The sequence below is a fragment of the Brienomyrus brachyistius genome, chromosome 22 (genome assembly GCF_023856365.1).
Source record: "Brienomyrus brachyistius isolate T26 chromosome 22, BBRACH_0.4, whole genome shotgun sequence".
NCBI lineage: Eukaryota > Metazoa > Chordata > Actinopteri > Osteoglossiformes > Mormyridae > Brienomyrus > Brienomyrus brachyistius.
The window spans coordinates 10,867,854-10,887,303 of NC_064554.1; the positions used below are offsets into that span (position 1 = coordinate 10,867,854).

The 19,450-nt window shown below is 45.6% G+C and overlaps 2 protein-coding genes and 1 non-coding gene across 4 annotated transcripts; 2 read left to right on the forward strand and 1 right to left on the reverse strand.

The window, feature by feature from the left end:
- Positions 1-560: 560 nt before the first annotated feature.
- trnak-cuu (transfer RNA lysine (anticodon CUU)) lies at positions 561-633 on the reverse strand. Its single transcript has one exon. It is a non-coding gene; the product is annotated as a tRNA-Lys (tRNA).
- A 544-nt stretch (positions 634-1,177) lies between these two features.
- Positions 1,178-2,994, forward strand: mpst (mercaptopyruvate sulfurtransferase). Its single transcript, XM_048990593.1, has 2 exons — positions 1,178-1,931; positions 2,114-2,994. Exons 1-2 carry the CDS (start codon positions 1,343-1,345, stop codon positions 2,410-2,412), a joined length of 888 nt encoding a protein of 295 aa, XP_048846550.1. The 5' UTR covers positions 1,178-1,342; the 3' UTR covers positions 2,413-2,994.
- A 7,063-nt stretch (positions 2,995-10,057) lies between these two features.
- On the forward strand, positions 10,058-19,450 carry il2rb (interleukin 2 receptor, beta). Of its 2 annotated transcripts, none has more exons than XM_048991834.1 (10): positions 10,058-10,402; positions 14,317-14,389; positions 14,810-14,915; positions 14,996-15,074; positions 15,686-15,776; positions 15,903-16,036; positions 16,821-17,007; positions 17,148-17,247; positions 17,333-17,417; positions 18,042-19,450. In XM_048991834.1, exons 1-10 carry the CDS (start codon positions 10,382-10,384, stop codon positions 18,765-18,767), a joined length of 1,602 nt encoding a protein of 533 aa, XP_048847791.1. In that variant the 5' UTR covers positions 10,058-10,381; the 3' UTR covers positions 18,768-19,450. The 2 variants fall into 2 exon arrangements, with proteins under 2 accessions (XP_048847791.1, XP_048847790.1); XM_048991833.1 differs by having other exon boundaries at positions 10,064-10,402; positions 14,314-14,389.

Here is a 19,450-nt window from a genome sequence, read left to right on the forward strand (position 1 = left end):
TGTATTATGCACCTGAATACACAGAACCTCACCCACCCATTTTTTGGTACTCGCTCATGACAGAACATAAAATGGACAAAGGGAACATCACACATCAATCCTTGCTAAAATAAAAACAGCAGTAAATTTCACAGAGCACCGCATGTTCTTGAGACACTTCTCACCTAAAGGTGGCTAAAAAATACAACAAATTAAAAAAACACATATTTTCTTAAATTACACAATATTTCTTTCTCAGGTTCTATGTTGTTTATGTGTTTATCCAGAATAGCTAAATATATTCTGCTAATTTATTCTAAACTAATAAAAATCTACAACTACCGGCGGATTACCAGACACGTGCGTTGAAAAGCAATCCGTGATTGAATGATACTTCATTCGTCAGTCGTACAAAGAGAAGCACATATGAATTCCTCCGTTTTCATATCATCGTATATCTTCCCTACAAGTCACACACACAGACACACACACACACACACAAGGCAAGAGTAAAGTTCCAAAGAGAAAAGTCCCTTTGCAGATTCTTCCTGCAGGACCGCACATCAGTCGCAAAATTACACCGCCCAACGTGGGGCTCGAACCCACGACCCTGAGATTAAGAGTCTCATGCTCTACCGACTGAGCTAGCCGGGCTAACATGACAACAACTCTGCCATTCTTACAGACAATGCAGCTATTAACACACAGCACCTAAAAAAAGAGGTTTCCATTGATTAAAGGGTATGCAAAAGCCCTCGTTGGATGGTTTGTTTGTGATAGCTTTAGCCACCCGTTAGGGCTCTAACTGATCAACACATATTTATGGCGCCACCATGACCACACATATAATACGTTACAATTCTTGTTCATGAAAATTTGGGAACTACTAAAAATTAGAGCCGCATCAGAGCTTCCGTGCTCTTTTATGGACATCATTCAGAGCCAATGAAAATGGAAGAGAGGACAATGGGGGCGACGTTGCGGTAGCGCCCTTTACGCTCCCCAAACAGATCGCAGTGATAGGTTACGGAGAGGGGTTGGTCCGCATAAACACGACATTACGGTAACGTCCTTTTCACTCCCCAAACTGATCGCAGTAACACGTTATGGAGAGGGGTGTGTCCGCATAAACACGACATTACGGTAGCGCCCTTTACACTCCCCAAGCTGTTCTCAGTGATAGGTTACGGAGAGGGGTGGGTCCGCATAAACACGATATTACGGTAACGTCCTTTACACTCCCCAAACTGATCGCAGTGATAGGTTACGGAGAGGCTGGGTCTTCACTTCCGTGTGTCTGGTAGGAAAAGCCAGTTTACAAACATTCGCCGGCCGACTTTATCGTCTGCGAAATATAACTGACATGTCAATTAATATACGTGCTCTCGTCGGAGCGAAATGGCTAGCTGAAGCAGTGAAGAATAACCTTCTGGGGCCTAAGTTGCGTGTTTTGGACACTTCGTGGTACCTACCCAAACTGAAACGTAACCCTTCAGTCGAATTCAAAGAGAGACACATACCGGGGGCTTCCTTCTTCGATATTGATCTATGCTGTGATAAAACGTCCCCGTTTGATCACATGCTGCCAGCTGAACACGAGTTTGCGGACTATGTGGGCGACCTGGGCATCTGCAACGACACGCACGTCGTGGTGTACGACGCCAGCGACTTCGGCTCCTTCTCCGCCCCAAGGGTTTGGTGGATGTTTCGGGTCTTTGGCCACCACTCCGTGTCCGTGCTTGACGGCGGTCTCAAGAACTGGCTAAAAGAGGGCCACCCTGTCACGGCAGATTTCTGCAAAGCTGCCTCTGCGCAGTTCAGTGCGTCTCTGCATCGGCCCTGGGTGAAAACCTACGAGGATGTCCTGAAAAACATTGAGAGCAAACTGTTTCAAGTGGTGGACGCCAGGACTGAGGGGAGATTCAGGGGAATAGAACCGGAACCAAGAGACAGTACGTATTCCAGTCTTGCAGTTTGATATTGTTATTAAAATGTTAAGACTTCAAGGAAGCAAAGCAAGACATGGCAAGCTCCTGCTCTTGCAGATAAGATCTCCTAAAACGTCTCAGCCTGTATTGTTTTAAATATGATCTGACGCGACGGTAGGTCACATGACTTTCTCGGTTCCTGACAGATACAGAGCCTGGCCATATCCCGGGCTCCATCAACATGCCGTTCACTTGCTTCCTGGATGCCTCTGGCCTTGAACGTACACCGGAGGAGCTGGCGGAGATGTTCCGGGGTGCCGGAGTGAATTTGACCAAACCGCTGTGTGTCTCCTGCGGCTCAGGGGTGACCGCCTGTCACGTGGCCCTGGCAGCCCATCTGTGCGGCCACCCCAGCGTGTCCGTGTATGACGGGGCCTGGTCCGAGTGGTATACCAGAGCTGCCCCTGAGCACGTCATCTCGGAGGGCAGGGGGAAGCACGTGTAACGGACAAAGACTGCCCAATACATGGGTCAGTGCCCAAGATGTCAGTCCAGGCTGAGATACCTATCATGTCAAAAATGTTCACTGGATTTACAGATAGAATCCATGTCAATTCTCAGTGATGCTGTATAGTTTACCTGATCTGGTATGAGCAACATATCCGTCTGTACAGTAACAGCTTAACCTATTTGGTAGTTTTATAACAAAAACATTGAGCGGTAAAAATGTTTTATATTTGAAAAGTCACACTTAATTGGATTTTTTGCAAATTTCTACAAACAAGTGAAATTTCATCCTGTCCAGGTGTCGCCTGCCTGGTGCTTCGTGGCATCTGCCCCAGGGCCACTGTCACCTGGCAGTGGATGAGGGGCCGTGGAAGGTGGGTGGACAGTCAAAAGTCATATTTAGTTCTGACTGCACTTGCTGTGATTTGTGACAGTATGGATGATTACTGTTGATGTAGCCTTTTGGGTCAGACTCCAGTCAGAGAATAATTTATGTCTGGGTGTGTATAATAGTAGAAATACTAACTAAAAATGTACAGAGATTCTTTTTGCATTCAATGAATAAAAAAATTTGTAGAAATTTTACAGAAATGAGTTATATTTTCATTTCTCTTTTGATTTGATTAAATATACATGAAATATTCAATTTTGAGGGTTTGTACGTGCCGAATGCTATGAAGCCCTCGACCATCCTGATGATGTCAGCTCTCACCATATGCAGGAAGGGTCGCCTTTATTTAATGGCACAAAGTCTGCAGTCGGTAAACATGACACAAAAGAGCTAAGATGCTATGCTTATCGGGCTCAGCTGCCAGCTATTAAACATGCTATGGGCTTCTGGGTGTGGTGTGCAAGTCTGCAGCGTAACCCCATGGGAGAGAGATGACGGCTTTAGCTTCTGCATAAGCAGGCTGCCCCTGCTCTGGGGGTCTGTGCTCCAGCTAATTCTACAGCAACACTACAGCACAGCACGGTATAGTACATCTGCCTGCCAGCCCATCGCAGGGCACACTCACACACCATTCACTCACACATGCACACCTACGGGCAATTTAGCAACTCCAATTAGCCTCAGCATGTCTTTGGACTGTGGGGGGAAACCGGAATATCCGGAGGAAACCCTACGACGACATGGGGAGAACATGCAAACTCCACACACGTGTGACCCAGATGGAGACCACTGCACCACCGTGCCGCCCCGATTAAAGAATCCTCTGCATTTTATACAAAGTAAAAAGTTAGTTATGCAGTTACACAACTTCTCCAGTAGAGGACTCTATAGATCGATAAATGCCTGCATTGGTCTGAGACTGGAAGGCTATAAACTATTTGCTGGCTTCTACAGCTGTAGCTTAAAGCAGGGCTGTTCTCATCACGGTCCTCAAGGTCTGAGTCCTGCTGATTTTCCACATTTCTTTACCTGTGAGCCAGCTGTGAAGCCACTGAATCCAATCAGAATCAGTAATTATTAAACTAACTACCTGGGAGAACTGAAAACACGGCCTGGATTTGGGATCAGGCCTGATTTGAAAAGTTCTGGCGTAAAGGGTGTAGTGTTTGAGGATATGAAGTATTTTTAGTCCACTGTCCATTCTCATTTTCTTAACGAAAGCTGAGTAATTGTATATATTTATCCAAATTTTTTTCATTTTGTCAAAAAAAAAAAGTTAAATAGTGGTTATTTCCTTTCAGTTATTAGCTGCGACAAAGCGAATCAGATTGACATTACATACCGGAGTGGTTGAATCACTGCTATGAGACAAAGCTCAGGAAGGTTTTGTTTTGCAGGAAGTAAAACCAGACGATCACTGCTCACAGTGGGATCAAAGGTCAGACAGCCCAGTGCCCTTTATGGGCTGTACAGTGACATGGAGAAGCAGAGGCAGTGAAATCAGTCAGGTTCGGCTCAGCTCAGGTTCTCGTTCTGTCGTAATCGGAGTACTTAACCAGGCCAATTTAGGTAAGCCTTTGTCATGCCCTTCCTGAGAGACGGAGAGGTCCTGAGGTCACATAAGCAATCACAGTCCTGAACATAAGCCAGGATGCACATTATCTGTAGCATGGAGGACTTGCAGGCAGAGTTGCTGCTGGTGTTGTGGTAAAGCGTAGCATCCGGTCTGTGGGGACTTAACATTACACACAGATATATCTATATAGGGTTGCGGTTGGGGGGGAAGGGGGAGGCTCTAACGAGGCAGTTTACTAGCTACACCTCCTCCTTAAAGCAAGCAGCCTGCTCCTCCAGGAGGCGATGATGTTAACGTGCGTAAATGTGACAAAATATTATAACGGCTAACATTCATGATTTTAAACATGGTGCGATTGTTGGGTTTTAGCCGATCAGAAACGGCTGCATTCCTGAGATTCTCACACACTACAGGGTCTAGTGTCTGCAGACGATGGTGTGACGGACAAAACCATCCAGTCGTGGGCTGATCTGTGGCCAGAAACCCCACATTAATGACAGAGGTCAGAGGAGAACGGCCAGACTCGTTAATGCTAACAGGAAGCCCACAAGGGCAAAGAAAACGGGTCAGGGCATCAGCGGTGTGCAGGATAGCAACTCTAATTGCTTAACTCATTTACCTTGAAATCAGTTCCGGTGATAAATTGGGTGACTTCCTAGCGCTATATTGAGGACCAAACACATAAAGAGAAACCCTGCAGAATTGCACCAATGTTGTGGCTGCTGTGAATACAATTAATTCATGTATGTGTCAGTATTTCTATCTATATATGTATTCTGTCTCCCCATGAAGTGTGTGTACGTCTGTGTACTTGTCCATAGGTATTGGTATGTTTTAGGACCGTGATCCTCAGCAGCTTTGACTTCACCACCCACAATTTTCCTTGGTCACTTAGTCACTGAAATCTCAAAAAATTTTAACCAAAACTGACGTCACAAAAACTACCGCAGGCAGTGACATTTCCTGAACCAAGGAGGGGGGAGGGGATGCTTGTGACCTGTGCTGGTCTAGGAGCTGTTGTCAGGGCCTTTCTGGCTTCCCAGCCCCTTCCAGCATGCTCACTTTACAGCAGTCCTGTCTTTTCCTTGTATCGTGGCCCTAGAATAGCCTGCTTGGGGCTAACATCCTCACCGGGGTGTAAATGACTGATGCGTCACCAAACCGAATGACGAACATTCGACAGAAGCTGGGCAGCAGCAAGACAAACATCCACAGGAAGAACCAGGGCCTTTCGAAGGCTCCGCCGATGAGTGCCTATTTTTTACCGTCCGTGCAGTTATGAGAGGAGCTGCGATTTAGGTGAATCTGCCTTCCAGATCTGGATACTGTCCTGCTGTTAAAACAGGCACAGCATCCTTCACTGAGCGCTATGGATCCTGAAAAACCCTGAAAGTGTCATTGGGAGAGCGACAGCCAAGCCATGGGAACAAAAAAAAAACAAAGAAAGCGAGAGGAACCGGCTTCCTCTGACGCCCACGGCAGAGCCAGCGTGGCACCGTCTGTGACAGAGGCAACCTATGCCCACCTCCGCCCACCTCTGCCCACCTCCCCCACGCCCTGAGCCATGGTGCAGGTAAGGGGCCTGGGCTGTACCACATGCGTGGGTGCACTGTGGTCACCGTGTCAAAGCGCTTTGTTTTCTTTGAACCCTCAAGGCAAACATCCCCCTGGGGGGGGGGGGCAGAGCTTGTTCCTACAAGCAGGAAGGTGGAGCAGTTCGGTATCCGACGTCTGTCTGGTGGCCTCACTGGACGCTGCACACTAGAATAGCACAGTTTTAAATTTTTTGTCATGGTACCTGAATACACTCAGTGTCGGAGTCTCTTCTCATGGACCCTGCAACACTCCTAATCCCAGGGTCGGAGAGTGATCCCACCATCGGGCTCCTGAGCGAGCCCCCTAACCCCTGATTGCTTCAGGGACCAGCTGCCCCTGTTCTCTGTAAAAGTCCACATTGCTTTGGATGAAAGTGGCAGCCCGATGGAGGGCCTGCATCATGACGCCAGTGGGCAGTGTCTGCTCAGACCACAGCATTCCAAAGGAGAACTCAACAAAATGTGGTCAATATAAAAATAAAGGCTCTTAGCGCATTGATCTTCCACTTGGGGTTTGCGGTTTTCAGAAAAAGATAAAATACTGTCACTGTGCCTTCATCACGGTGAATATTAGCAGGGATGCTGTCACCATGCCTTCATCACAGTGAATATTAGCGGCGATGCTGTCACTGCGATTTCATCACGGTGAATATTAGCAGGGATGCTGTCACTGCGATTTCATCACGGTGAATATTAGCAGGGATGCTGTTACCATGCCTTCATCACAGTGAATATTAGCGGCGATGCTGTCACCATGCCTTCATCACAGTGAATATTAGCGGCGATGCTGTCACTGCGATTTCATCACGGTGAATATTAGCAGGGATGCTGTCACCATGCCTTCATCACGGTGAATATTAGCAGGGATGCTGTTACCATGCCTTCATCACGGTGAGTATTAGCAGGGATGTTGTTACCATGCCTTCATCACGGTGAATATTAACAGGGATGCTGTCACCATGCCTTAATCACGGTGAATATTAGCAGCGATGCTCTCACTGTGCCTTCATCACGATGAATATTAACAGCAAAGAACCGCAGAAACCTTTCTCTGAGAGGAAGATATCCATCGTCCATCGACTTGCTCTGTCGCTGTGAATTACGGAGCAACAACATCTCCTTATTCTTAACACAGTTGTCAGTTCTTCTATAAGTTGCAAGGAGCACAAACGTCTTGCAGCCATGGCCAAGGAGACCCTGTGACTGGGTGGACTGGGCTGCTGTGTTTCAGAGCTCATGGAGAGTTCTGCTCTGCTCACGGCATGTTAATGGGCTGAGGGTTAAAATAACATCCACAAATAAGCTTCTGGGTATTCTTTGTCTGGAGGACCATAAATATTCTGGTGGGCAAGAGCACCTGGAAATGAGCAAGAACGAGAGAAGATTATTCATGCCGAAGGTGTTGGCATTTACCTTGGCTTTGAACAAGAATCATTTTCAAAGCAAGTGGCATCATTCTGTGACACTTTGGCAGCGGTTCGCTGGACATGGTCCTTTATGTTTCACTGCTGCTAAAGTACAAAGGCGGCTTCTTTAATTTAGGATGAGTGGAGGACTGATGAGGTCTGGCTGGGGAGACGCAGACAAGCAGCAAACATACTTTGTTAGGTAGAAACCAGTGATTTATTTCACCCAGAATTGCAAAAAAAATAAAAAAACGAGCGGCCAGAGAAAGAATGTGTGCGGGTGTGTCTTGTATTTAGTTTGGTTACTTATGGTTAAGTTTAGGTTTGGGTTAGGATTAGGATTAGCCTGCAATGGAGAGTCCCCATCAAAATATAGATACCTAATCTGTATGTGTTTGGAAAGTATTGGCATCATTTATTCTGAGTGTGTGTAAAGGGATCCAGAGATGTCTGTCTGTAAAATGTGAATATACTGAATAAAACGTCATTCTGTGGTCACATTATCCTGTGATCTTAAATGCTTTTTTTTAATGGAAATAAAATACCCATTTCGAGATGGATTATTAGATAGTGTGTCGTGGTTCCACTCTTACAGAGAAGGTGATCGGATTCGATTTTGGTAACTAAGGGCATTTTTGTTCTGTTGTGCTTCTGGGAAGTTTTTCAGACATTCTGAAGAAAAAAAAAAGTAAAATAGCAGGAGGCCAAACTCACAGCAATGCAGCTCAGCTTGCCGCACGTGGACGGCTCTGCGGGACCCGTCAGACGTCAGCGTCGTGTCTGCGTGGCCCATCGAGCTCACGGATCAGACAACAGCCTCGCTGCACCATGGGGACAATCTGCCCTGTGTTACTTGGTAACCTGCCAGGTGGGGAGGCTGCTACGGATAAAATTAAACCAGTGTGAAAAATGATTGTTTTGTGTATGAGGAAAAGGGGTGAAACAATGCAAGCAGCTTCTAGAAAGTAATGATTCTTCCTTACAAGGCTGGACACAGCAGGCACCTTCATCTGGGTGAAATGAGGTCAGTGTGTTAGGGGCCAGGGTGCGAGCATAGCAGACGGCTTGCGGTCCGCGTCTGCTAGCAGTGTGAAAGCAGTGAGGCTGAGTGAGGGGCCAGTGGCGGCTTAGAGAGGGGGGTCTTTGCACTCTGAGGGACGTGCATTTCTCACGTTTAATCAGCTATCAGCCAAGCTTCCTTCACAGCTTTCGGCTCCTGTAGATTGTGAATCCCCCCGACTACGGCCACCTCCGTCTGTTGCCGGTTTCACCATCATTGCTGTCAGTTTTATTCACGCCTCCAATAATCTTTTCCCCAGTGCATTACGCTCAGTGACTAATGCAGACTGATACTCATATTTAGCACCGTAGTGAATAATATTCTCTTGCTTATGTTAGCGAAAATGGTCAAAACAACTGAGGCGATTGCAGATGTGGAAAAGGGACTGAACTTGTAAATGCAGGGATCTACTTGCATGTAATATTCACCAGACATTTAGTGGAGATTGCAGCTGATACCAGTTTCTGTTCTGGACGTATCCGGGCCGTGGGGCTTGTGTCCGAGCAGATTCTGCAGCTCTCTTCTCGAATGCCCTTCACGTCGTTGCTTGAGCAGAAACCACGCCTTGCACAATTTCGCTTTCAAAACCATCTCAGCCTTTACTTTATACTCGCCTCGCCCTTCACAGCACAGCCTGCCCTCCCCCAGTTACCGCTCACTGTGGTCTGCAGTCGTATGTCTTTGTTTTCTGTTGTTTTGCTCTTGCCTTTGTACACGGACTGCACAATGTACCACAGCAATTTCCGCTGACAAACCTGACCTTTAAGACAGCGCTTGGGCCACTGTGAGGTTCAGAGGGGTGATGGAACTGTTGCGAAACTCCACCCATCCCCCCCAGCACCAAGCCCACCTCCTCGACACGGGTGCTGGAGGATAGGTGGACAAACAGCTATGCAGGTTGACGGACTATACTAGTGTGTCTGGGTTTTGCAGATTCACTGTAATGGATTTCGCGTGGGGAAGTGCTGCAAAGAGGACACGTGAAAATAGACAAATCTTCTATTTATGTAAAAACACACGAATCCATCCACTCTGTAGCGTTCTGGGAAATTAGTCTGGAGAAAAGCCTACACGAGTGCACATTGCACCCAAGCAGCCATAGTGATTTTGCGTTGACTGCCAGGCTTATATTTTGTCTGCGACGTCGAGGGTGTTGCTTATGGACAGCAAAGCAGTACTCCTGCGGGGAACTTTACTGGTGACGGTAGAGCAGTATGACCACAGCGCTGAAATGAAATTAGCTAGATAGTCGATGGGAAATCCAATGGAACTTCCCTAGCTGTACTATGGAATGGCACCTTTCCGAGACACATTTATGCTATGCCGTGTGTTTGTGTTTTGTCACAGATAACTGGTGCTACTCCAATTCATTCAAGCCATGTGGCAAACATTCTGCTGATCCTCCCCTACGGCAAGTCGCATCAGCGCGTCTGTCACTACACCGACTTATTATCCAGCAAGGCTGCGGCAGCAGTTTGCAAATTTACATGCAACATTTGAGTGGCAATAACCCCCGAGACGGCACGGCGCTTCACTAAATGCATGTACTTGTTTATACATTTGGAAGTCTGAAATGTTTTCTTGGGTTCAGTGAAACAGGATGTGGTCTGTATGATCACACTTGTCTCTATTTATACCTGTACGGGTAACATTTGGCTAAAAACCTAATCGCACTTCAATCACTAAAATGTGTGTGCATCTGCAGCCTGATCAGTCTGAGAGGAATAGTAGGACTGTGTATCGAGTTTCCGGACAGCTGGACTAACGTCAGAAGCAAAGTTGTGGTTTGGCTCCGTCACCATAAAATGTATCTGGGCACTCAGGTGGAGAAGGAAGAAGCATCGTTCTGAGTGAGGTCCAGCGGCTGGCATCGAGAGAGCGACTGTGCGGGTGGAGGGCGAGCCTGCATGTCCCGGGACTCGCGATCGGCAACTGGGTGATGCCAAAGCTGGAAAGAGAGGTATGCCTGCCACATGGTTCATGTCAGGGAAAAAATGCTCATTTGTTGGTCTTACTAACTGTGAATGTATAAGAATTTCCCCCGATGTCAGAGGTGCTTAGGAAACAGGTCGTTCTTTTAACTTAAATAACATCCCCCATTTCCTTTTGTTCTAGCGTAGGATGACAATACCAATGATAAAACTACCAATTATGAGCAAATGAAACAGTGAAGTGAATAAAAGTATAGACATATCAGGCTACCTGTCCATTTTTAGCACATGCTAACCACGGCTGAATGCAACCCTCAGCTAAGAGGAGTCACTCAGTCGTTGCTTCGCGATGAAGACTATGGTGTGAATCAGTTCCTTTCTAGTTCCACCTTAATGTCCCCAAATGACAATTTCTTCGATTTCTTGTCTATTGATGAGACTCTGCTAGTACTGTAGTAAACAACTACTACAGATCTGTCCAAAGTCCTACGATAAAAAAAGACTTTATGCCTACTTGGAAGGGTGGCCCTTGCAGATCTGAAGTGTTTGCGCGTCTGTCGGTAAATCAGTAACTGACAGTCTTCAAGAACAACGTCAATCCTGCTACAATTTACCTCCTAGACATCACCCACGCTGAGTTTCTGCCAAATCCTGCAGCATCCGTGCATAAGATGAGAAAATCGCAGTTTATTTCATTAAATAAGCAGTTGCTTTTGTTAAAAGAGATGTGGGAGTGGAGCTATGTTTGGCTGGGATGTGCAAAAATGTGACAAAAGTACAGTACAGTGAAAATGTCTTAGGCAAAGACAACGATGTTTAAATGTGACCCGTCGCCACGAAATGAGTCTTAAGTCGCACAGGTAGAAATACACCCATAAGACTCCTTTCGTGGTGATGGGTCACAAATGATCTTAATGTTGGTGAAAAACCAGCAGTGTAGGAGAGAGTTTGATATCATTTCATGCTTGTCGAAGTGTGTCAGCTTAGGCATTTCAAAACCCCTCCTGAAAATCACCCCAGTGTTTGCACGAACCCTCCAACACACCAACGTATTTTTTGCCTCTACAGCAGCTCAGCAGGCTAAGCCTCCGCGGCTGCGATTATCTGAACCCCAACTCCATGCTGGCTGCCCAGGTTATTAGTGTCAATATAATTTCCCAATGCGACCTCCATATGACACTTAGTTCATTCCATATCTGAATACACGCTTGAGCAGTTTAAAGCTTTTATTTGTATTATATGGTTTCTGGCTGCTCATGTACACAGGACTAGTGTTTGGGAAATTCCCAGAAAGATTGCTTCCCAATCTTATGAAAGGTGAGTTTTATTCTTGTCTTACTGGTGCTGCGATGTGTAATGACAGACAGACAGGATGAAAAGCAACTGTGTGTGAATCAATTCTGACATCAGCCAAGTGCTGCACGATATGGTAGCAAATTTAATCATGTTTTTTTTTCCATATCAAACTATATTGATAATCACGATATCATTCAAGTAATTGTTGATTTACGCCAATGTTCCATCTTTGCTTAGAATTCACTTAGAACTGGCATTTAACAGTTTTTCAGAACATGAAAAAAATGCAAAATTTTTTTTTGTAAATTGCATGCTGTCATACGCATAAATGGGTCATACGCAAAAAAACATATATAACTCATACATATAAATAACACAGAAACGCAGTTAATCAATGAGCGGCCGATTTTCCCTTCTGACTGCTGCGATCCACTTACTGCGTCTGTCTGGGTCTGCTGGGAATCTATGGGAATCAGGTCTATCACCTCTCTGACATCTCAGGCGTATTTAAGAAAAATCTGCTAGAAAATTAAACATACTGCTGCTGCTTTTTCTGCATTCTAAAGCGTTTCGTTTGGAAATACCGCGATTTCGTTTGACCTGCACTAAAAAGAGCAGGTCAAACGATTGTCCTTTTGCGTTATAGGAAGGGAAATTAAAATTTGTTTTTAAGTAAGTCCAATTTATCTAAATTTAAGAGTTGATTTAATTCTATATTTTGTTTTATTCCATGTTATCTAAAGAAATAAGTACGATTGCAAACCCATGCATATGGTTCACTAATCTGTGGGACAGATTATGAATCTGAGAGCACAGATTAACATGTAGTTCTTCTCATTTGACACTAGGGAAGCATGAACCCTGTAAACCTGCTACGAAATTACGATAAGTGGATTATTTGAACATTATTTATATGGAAATGATTCTGTCCCAAAATTCCAGATACCTGTAAGTGGTTGGTCACTATAACCGTGATCACTGTATTCCATGGCTGTAAATTATGGGGAGCCCCACATTAATCCAACAACTCCCTCAACACCCCCCCCCCCCTCCAACAATGTTCAACCCAAACCATTGTCGAAGTGTGTAATACCCGACTGTACATGAAATGGCTGTTTTTTTTCTGAGCAAATATACAATGAATACAAAGATACTACCCAGAAAAATAGCCTTAAATATTTTCACTGACTGCCTTTGCACAGTATTGCATGTGTAGCAATTACAACTGAATTGTGAAGCAAATAGCACATTACAAACACTACTGCTCATAAATCAACTGTGCATAAGCGCAGCTGTGCTGAGCCAACGAAGAATACATAGTCACTGTAAGCAGCATCGGAGCACGAATTACATGACGTCTTCCAAACAAGTTATCAGCAATCAGAGTGGTGGCTGCGAGGGTTCGCTGAAAGTGAAAAATGACTTGACTGTTCTTTGGTAGTAGGTGGTTTAAGCAGAAAGAGATAATAGAAGTGACTGGTACTCGGTCAGATCCACAGCGATTCTATTTCCTTGCCATTTACCCTCAGCAATCCAGAACTTTACCCTTTCCTCTGGATCATGCTTGAGGGCCAGGGGCGAGAGGGCTGTGGGCGTGCTGGCGAGGAGACGGAGGGTGTCGCTGTATGCGATAAGGACAGGGCAGAGTGTATCAGAGGCTCCTTGGGAGAGGAGAGGATAGAGGAGGGAGAGAAGAGAAAGCAGGAGAGCGAGTGACGGATGGAGACCCAAGAGTGTCAAGGTGAACTGAATGAAGCAGGGCTCAGAGGCAAGGGGTGGAGTGGAGATTCAGTTACGTGTCAGGATGAGGCCCCGATCCTGTCCAGCTTTGAAAGTAGGAGGAGTTTCTGGTTTCCCTTCCCTTGTGCCCCCTATGGGCAAGAAATTATAAAAAATATGCAGTTTTGCAGTGTTAGTCAAAATAACTACATGGCATTCAAATACAGAGTAACTAGAAAGAACTAAGACAGGTGTACATTTGCAAGTTTTGTGGAAATTAGCAAACCTCTCCCCCCTCCCCGTGTGGGAAAGAGGGCAGTCAGACTAGGGATGTTCTTGGGGGGGGTGCAGGATTCTGATAGAGCCAGGATGTGAGGGGCCAAATGCATTCTGAGGCTAGAGATTATATCAGTTTATACCATGGTGCTGTTGAATTTTCCAACCTGATTGGTTAGCAGGGTGGTGATTAATTTTCTATAGCACACATAGTGTCAGACGATCATATCAGAGTAGTAAACTGACGTGCTATCTGTAGTTCTATGTGAGTGACAAGATTAGCGTTCGACAAGTAAGCGCCCGGGGCTCTGGAGGTACAGAAGCAGCTGCTGTTTATACTGCACTTACCACACATTTGTACCTAAAGACATCATTTTCACAGTCAAAAATTCAAGAGATCATCTGCAAATATCTCAGTGATAACTTTTCCTGGATACTCTTTGTCAAACTTTTCTTTGTCGTTGCGGGGTTTGGAATTAAATGCAGAATTTCAAACCAATGACAGGCCTATGGTCTAAGCACCAGACGGTTGTTAACAACAGAGGCTTGGGTGAACCATGCTACTAACAGTCACTTACCAAGCAGAGCTCAGATGTTTGTCAGATCAACACGAGCGCTTTACATATCTTTGAGCTTCTTCTCTTGGCAGCAGGCTGATATGGGGGCTGTGCATCTGAGTCTTCTGACCTTCCTGCTGAATCCCTGGATGGTTCTCTCCATTAAAAGTAAGTACATGCTACCCCTAAAAGACGCGGGATTGGATTCGTCCATCCTATGTTTTCGGGCTCCAAAACAGAACTTCTCAAGGCCTGTAGCTGGAGGCTCCAATTCAGCTCTTACCTATGACTCAATCAGGTGTCCATTCAAATACTTTTGATCGCAATGACAGTGACACTTGTACCACGTTACTGACAGTATCCATTCTGAGGTAGCTCAGATCAGCAGTCTGCCCTCATTCTAAAGCTTGTGGTCGTCCCAAAGAACGAGCTGAGTGTCACGGTGTACAGAAGTGAGCATGAGGGGAGGTACTGTCGGGATTACCCTTGGTGCCGAATGACTGTTGTGTCGTGATCTCTAATTGACGCTTTCACGCAATGCTCTTCTCTAAGGAATGTGAAATGCATGACGATTTCTTTTGCCCCAAGATCTCACCTGTGTCAATGACTATATCAACAACATCACCTGTGTCTGGAACGCCTCCGCAGTGGGTCCAGGGGCGGTCTGCCATCTCCAAGGACAAAAGGCAAACAGGTGAGAATCGCTGAAGGGAAACCAGGTGGACGGGAACATATCTTACAGGAAGCTGAATATATTCTCCTCTGTCCCACCAGTGTCAGGACATGTGATCTGAAGCCTTTGATGGGATCAGACGGCACTTTGAGGGGCTGCCATCTTGTTTTTGTGTCAAATGTAAGTGTCGACAGCCCGACTCTCCCAGATGCATGGAGAGCCTTTCTCAGATGATATTGGTATCACACATATCATGGGCTTGATGCAGAAAACTGGCCCCTCAGTTTACGGCTCGATGCTTCAGAAATTCCATCCTCCTCGCGGATGTTCTTTCTGTGAAGTTCTACCACATAAGAAAAAACCGGGGTGCTTGTTTAATGCCATATTTGTGTCGAACCAAAAGAGTAATTAAATTTTGTAATAATTAAATAAAATGGTGAGTCTCACAGGGACGAGTGTATCGACAGGAAATCCACTGTAACATGGGGAAAATGCAGATGCTTCACAGGGTTTGGAAACCGAACCCAGGACCATACAGGTGCCTGGCTACCGTGCAATTTACCGTCAATTTCTTATTTAAAAATGCACAATTAGCCTAAAGGTAAAAATGTAGTGTCATTAGGAATGAACCTGCGCAGCCTATAAATACATTGGTGTGACTGAATTGTTACCGTAGATCTTCGAATCGCTTACTGTGATACGGGGGAGCTGGATCCCTTCCCAGGAGGATGAAAAGATGAATCATCTGGACTATTTACCGTCTTTATTAACGTAACTTTCCTTCCTTCCAGCGATTTATTTCTCTGGACAAGATACCACTTAATGTTACATGTAACAACTCTACCATGGTCAGGATGCACAGATACTCACCAGCAAATTTCAGTGAGTTTCCCTGCCACTTTTCTCTGCCCTAAAGTGGTGTGTTAACTATTTTGTTAAATCGGCATAAAAATATGGGTGTGTCTGACTGGACGTTTGGTTTAATGTGTGCATGTTTGCTTTTGGCAGTCAAAATGCATCCCCCCGGCAGGCCTATCGTACTCAAGTCCAACGTGTCATGGAGTCCCGGTCACCCCTTGTCATCTTACATATTTACTTACAAGTTTCAAATGCAGTTCAAGCTTGAGAAACATGGATGGGAGGTAAGCGTTTAGAAGGAATCCGTGGGTGAGACTGGGCGCCATACTGGTGCATCCACTATACCCGTTTTAATTTCCCATACGGCATGAATTTATCGCACCAATGTATCGTTTGTTGCTAGAAGCACTATTGATCGCTGTATTGAGAGGGGACCCCTGTTAACTGTGCGTACGCTCAGTTTTAACTTTATAACGTAATGTAACAATTCTCCGTATGTAACTGTTCAGCATGATAATATTTATATCTACTGCTTCAGTCTGTGCCTGAAAATGTGGATTACGTATAATATAACTAAGTGTGCAGTTAAATGCGTATCGGATAAGCAAAATCCCTAATATTATTGATTTATTACGGTAATAATTACTAAATTCATGCCAGTTAAACAAACATGTTGTTATCAATCTAAATATTTGGGAATAATTAATAAATCATGTCACCATCTAGCTAAATTAATCTAATAAAATATGTTAATGAAACAATTATAGAGCTAAACATACAGGTGTAGTCAGTAACATGTCGCTATCTGGCTGAATATACGTCAATAATCAAATCAAAGTTAGTTATAGGCCGACTATCTAGCTAAAGGTATGCAATTTATATAATAACAAAAAACATGTTTTAAAATGTGAAAATTTTATTGACGTAAACGCTTGTGCTTAAGGGTGAAAAATAGACATTTTCGGCGGTAGTTCCCAGCACTATGGGGAAGCAGGTTAAGAGGCATTTCGGCAGGGTGGCCGTCAGCTTTGGGGGGCGATGAGCATGTGGTTTGCTTCTGCTTCTCAGCAGGCGCAGGACGTCACCACTGAACTTAAAAAGTGGGTGGAGCTAAATGAAGACATGCTGGAGAAAGCGGCGCTGTATCAGGCCCGGGTCCGGGTTCGTCCGGAAAAGGACCTCTTAGGGGTTTGGAGCGACTGGAGTCCCACCGCTTCCTGGAGGTCAGAGGTTGGGAATCTTCCCTCCTCACAAGGTATCGTGCCATTAATGCTGGGTGATCGTACACCCATATATTTGGCTGTGAAATTTGTTGATGTTGCATATTCATCAGTGGCATGGTTTGGAATTATGTGTAAGAAGATAATCTGGATGCTGACGGTTCTGATGTCCTAGGCTTTAGCTGGACTGTGGAGATCCACGTGGGGCTCGTGGTCAGCTTCGTGATCGTAGTGATTTTCGTGGTTTTCCTTTGCTGCACCTACCAGGAGAAATGGTGAGGGTCACCTGCGGATCTCACATGACCCAAGGCTGTGTGACCTGCCACTGCTCATTTTCTCTCTCCCCCGTCCTGTTGGCAGGTTCTACCAGGATAAATGTCTGCACGTTCCCGACCCCTCGAAATACTTTGCCAGCCTCCACTCTATTCACAAGGGAAACTTCCAGGTACCCAGGGTTACGCACAGGCTTGTCTCATGTGTATATCAAAAGATTAACGAAATGTGGTTTAACGCAAATAGTTTTAACATGTCATAGTTTGTCGTACCATCTTAAATGGTGTCTCTGTGATAAAAAAAAGCTTCACACTCATGAGTTCAAGGAAGAACTCCACCACACCAAAAGCCCCGGTTTCCTTGGGAAGTGTCTTTTGAGCGTCGGCCCTTGGTGTGGTTTCTTTGCTTCTTTGAGTCCCCGTCAGTGACGGATGCAAATGGGTGTGGACTCTCACCTGATCTCAGCGAGTGCTTGGGGTGTGATACCGGAAGGGTGCTTGAGTATTCTTGACGTGCAGAACATCATCAGAGTATCTAGAACAGATGATGGCTGAAAGCCAGCCTCCATTTGCACATTTACTGTGTTTACAACAGAAAGGTGTAACTATGGCAACTGTGTAAATAGGAGGCTAGTTGATGGGGGGGGTAATATTGAAATGCCAAAGATGCTTTTGTTTTACCACTTAGATAGATCTCTGTTGCTGAAGGCCTTAACAATGATGCTTCCTTGGCGGTTTGGAGGTGGCAGCTCTCCGCTGCCGTTACCCGCATCTCAAAGCTCTCCTATTCTCCACAGAAATGGTTAAGTCCCATGTTCTCACCGGAGTCTTTCGACATTCTATGCAACTCCGAGGATATTTCGGTGCTGGAGATCTCCAAAGAGAAAGTCACCCCAACCTACCTGGAGTTCAGCAACCTGGCCAAACAGTGGGACAGTAGTGGTCATTCCACCTTCTCCAACTTAGGATACCTATATTCCAAGTACCCCAGCTCCTATGAGATCGAGCCCTGCTCCGTCTACTTCAGCTACCAGTCGGGTGAGGGTCTCCTCGGAGGAGAGCAGTGTGAGGACGATAGCTGTTATGAACCTACTCTTCAAACGAGCACCTCCTATGAGTGTCTAGCGAAGATAGGAGACTTCCAGAGGCATGCTGAGGGGCCCGACTCAGGCTTCGGGACTGGCCAGGAGGATCAAGAAATGGAGGAGAATGAAGAGGAGAAGGTGGAGCCGAGCAGACTTGGAGAATCAGCACACTGGCCTGCTTCTTCTGTGGCATGTCCTCCATCTAGAGCATCCGTCTTTCCTGCAGCCTCCTCTCAGCCCTTCCACAGCTTCCCACAGCTGCCCTATCCCGTTCCCTGTGACCTAGGTTTAGCAGATAGGCCCAGCGCCGCCGTGGAATCATTTGGTGTAACCCCCGGCAGGTTCTCCTCAGTGAAACTGGAGCCCTCCAAAGGCGGATACCTGTCACTGCAGGACATGGAGCTCCCTGGAGGCAACAAGACCATCGGGAAAGCTTAAAAGCTAATCAGGATAGGGTCAGTTTATGAATGGACGTCTTGCGAATTTTTGCAGTCGTCCTCATAAGCTCTGTCAGAAAGGACAGACGTTGTGGGGGAGTGTTCCCTTACCGTTACACTGAGGTTTGCACCACAGATTGTACAGACCATGCTGTCTTTCAGCTCTGTAACTCTTTGCTCCCTGCAGACACCGTGCCAAATGCCGCAGGTTAGACAGACTTATAGGAGTCCTATAGGAGTGTGGGAAGGTGGTCCATCTTTTTATGGAGAGCATTTGGGTGCAGGAAGATCACATGCAGTCACGGCACGAGGGCTGTCCTGCCTCCTGTATTCCACGCAAGCTGCCCATGAACTTGTGTCATAATCAATGACAAAAAAGCAGAATCTTTTAATCATATTCACTTAATTGCTTTTCATTGCATTAATAAACTCTCCATTTGAAATTTATTTGAGATGAAGTGTATGGATGCTGTGGATTTGTATGTACAACATGTTCATGTGCTGTATGCTTGTCCCTTTTAGGCAATTAAGTTGGTATTTTTCCTTTTTTTTTAACTTTCTGTGAAATACTGTCATAGTTTGAAAGTAAACAAGCCTTTGTATAGTATGTTTTATATGCTGTTAGCTGACTCAGCTTCTGGGCTGACTGTATGAACTGAAAATAAATGATACGCTGCCCATTTT

What these genes read in the sequence shown, in the direction of transcription:
- mpst (XM_048990593.1), top strand. Translation starts at nt 1,343, where the DNA reads ATGTCAATTAATATACGTGCTCTCGTCGGAGCGAAATGGCTAGCTGAA. An exon ending in AGAACCGGAACCAAGAGACA is followed by an intron (nt 1,932 to 2,113) that starts GTACGTATTCCA and finishes GGTTCCTGACAG; the next exon opens with ATACAGAGCCTGGCCATATC.
- il2rb (XM_048991833.1), top strand. Translation starts at nt 10,382, where the DNA reads ATGCCAAAGCTGGAAAGAGAG. An exon ending in TTGAGAAACATGGATGGGAG is followed by an intron (nt 16,037 to 16,820) that starts GTAAGCGTTTAG and finishes TCTGCTTCTCAG; the next exon opens with CAGGCGCAGGACGTCACCAC. An exon ending in TTCACAAGGGAAACTTCCAG is followed by an intron (nt 17,418 to 18,041) that starts GTACCCAGGGTT and finishes TATTCTCCACAG; the next exon opens with AAATGGTTAAGTCCCATGTT.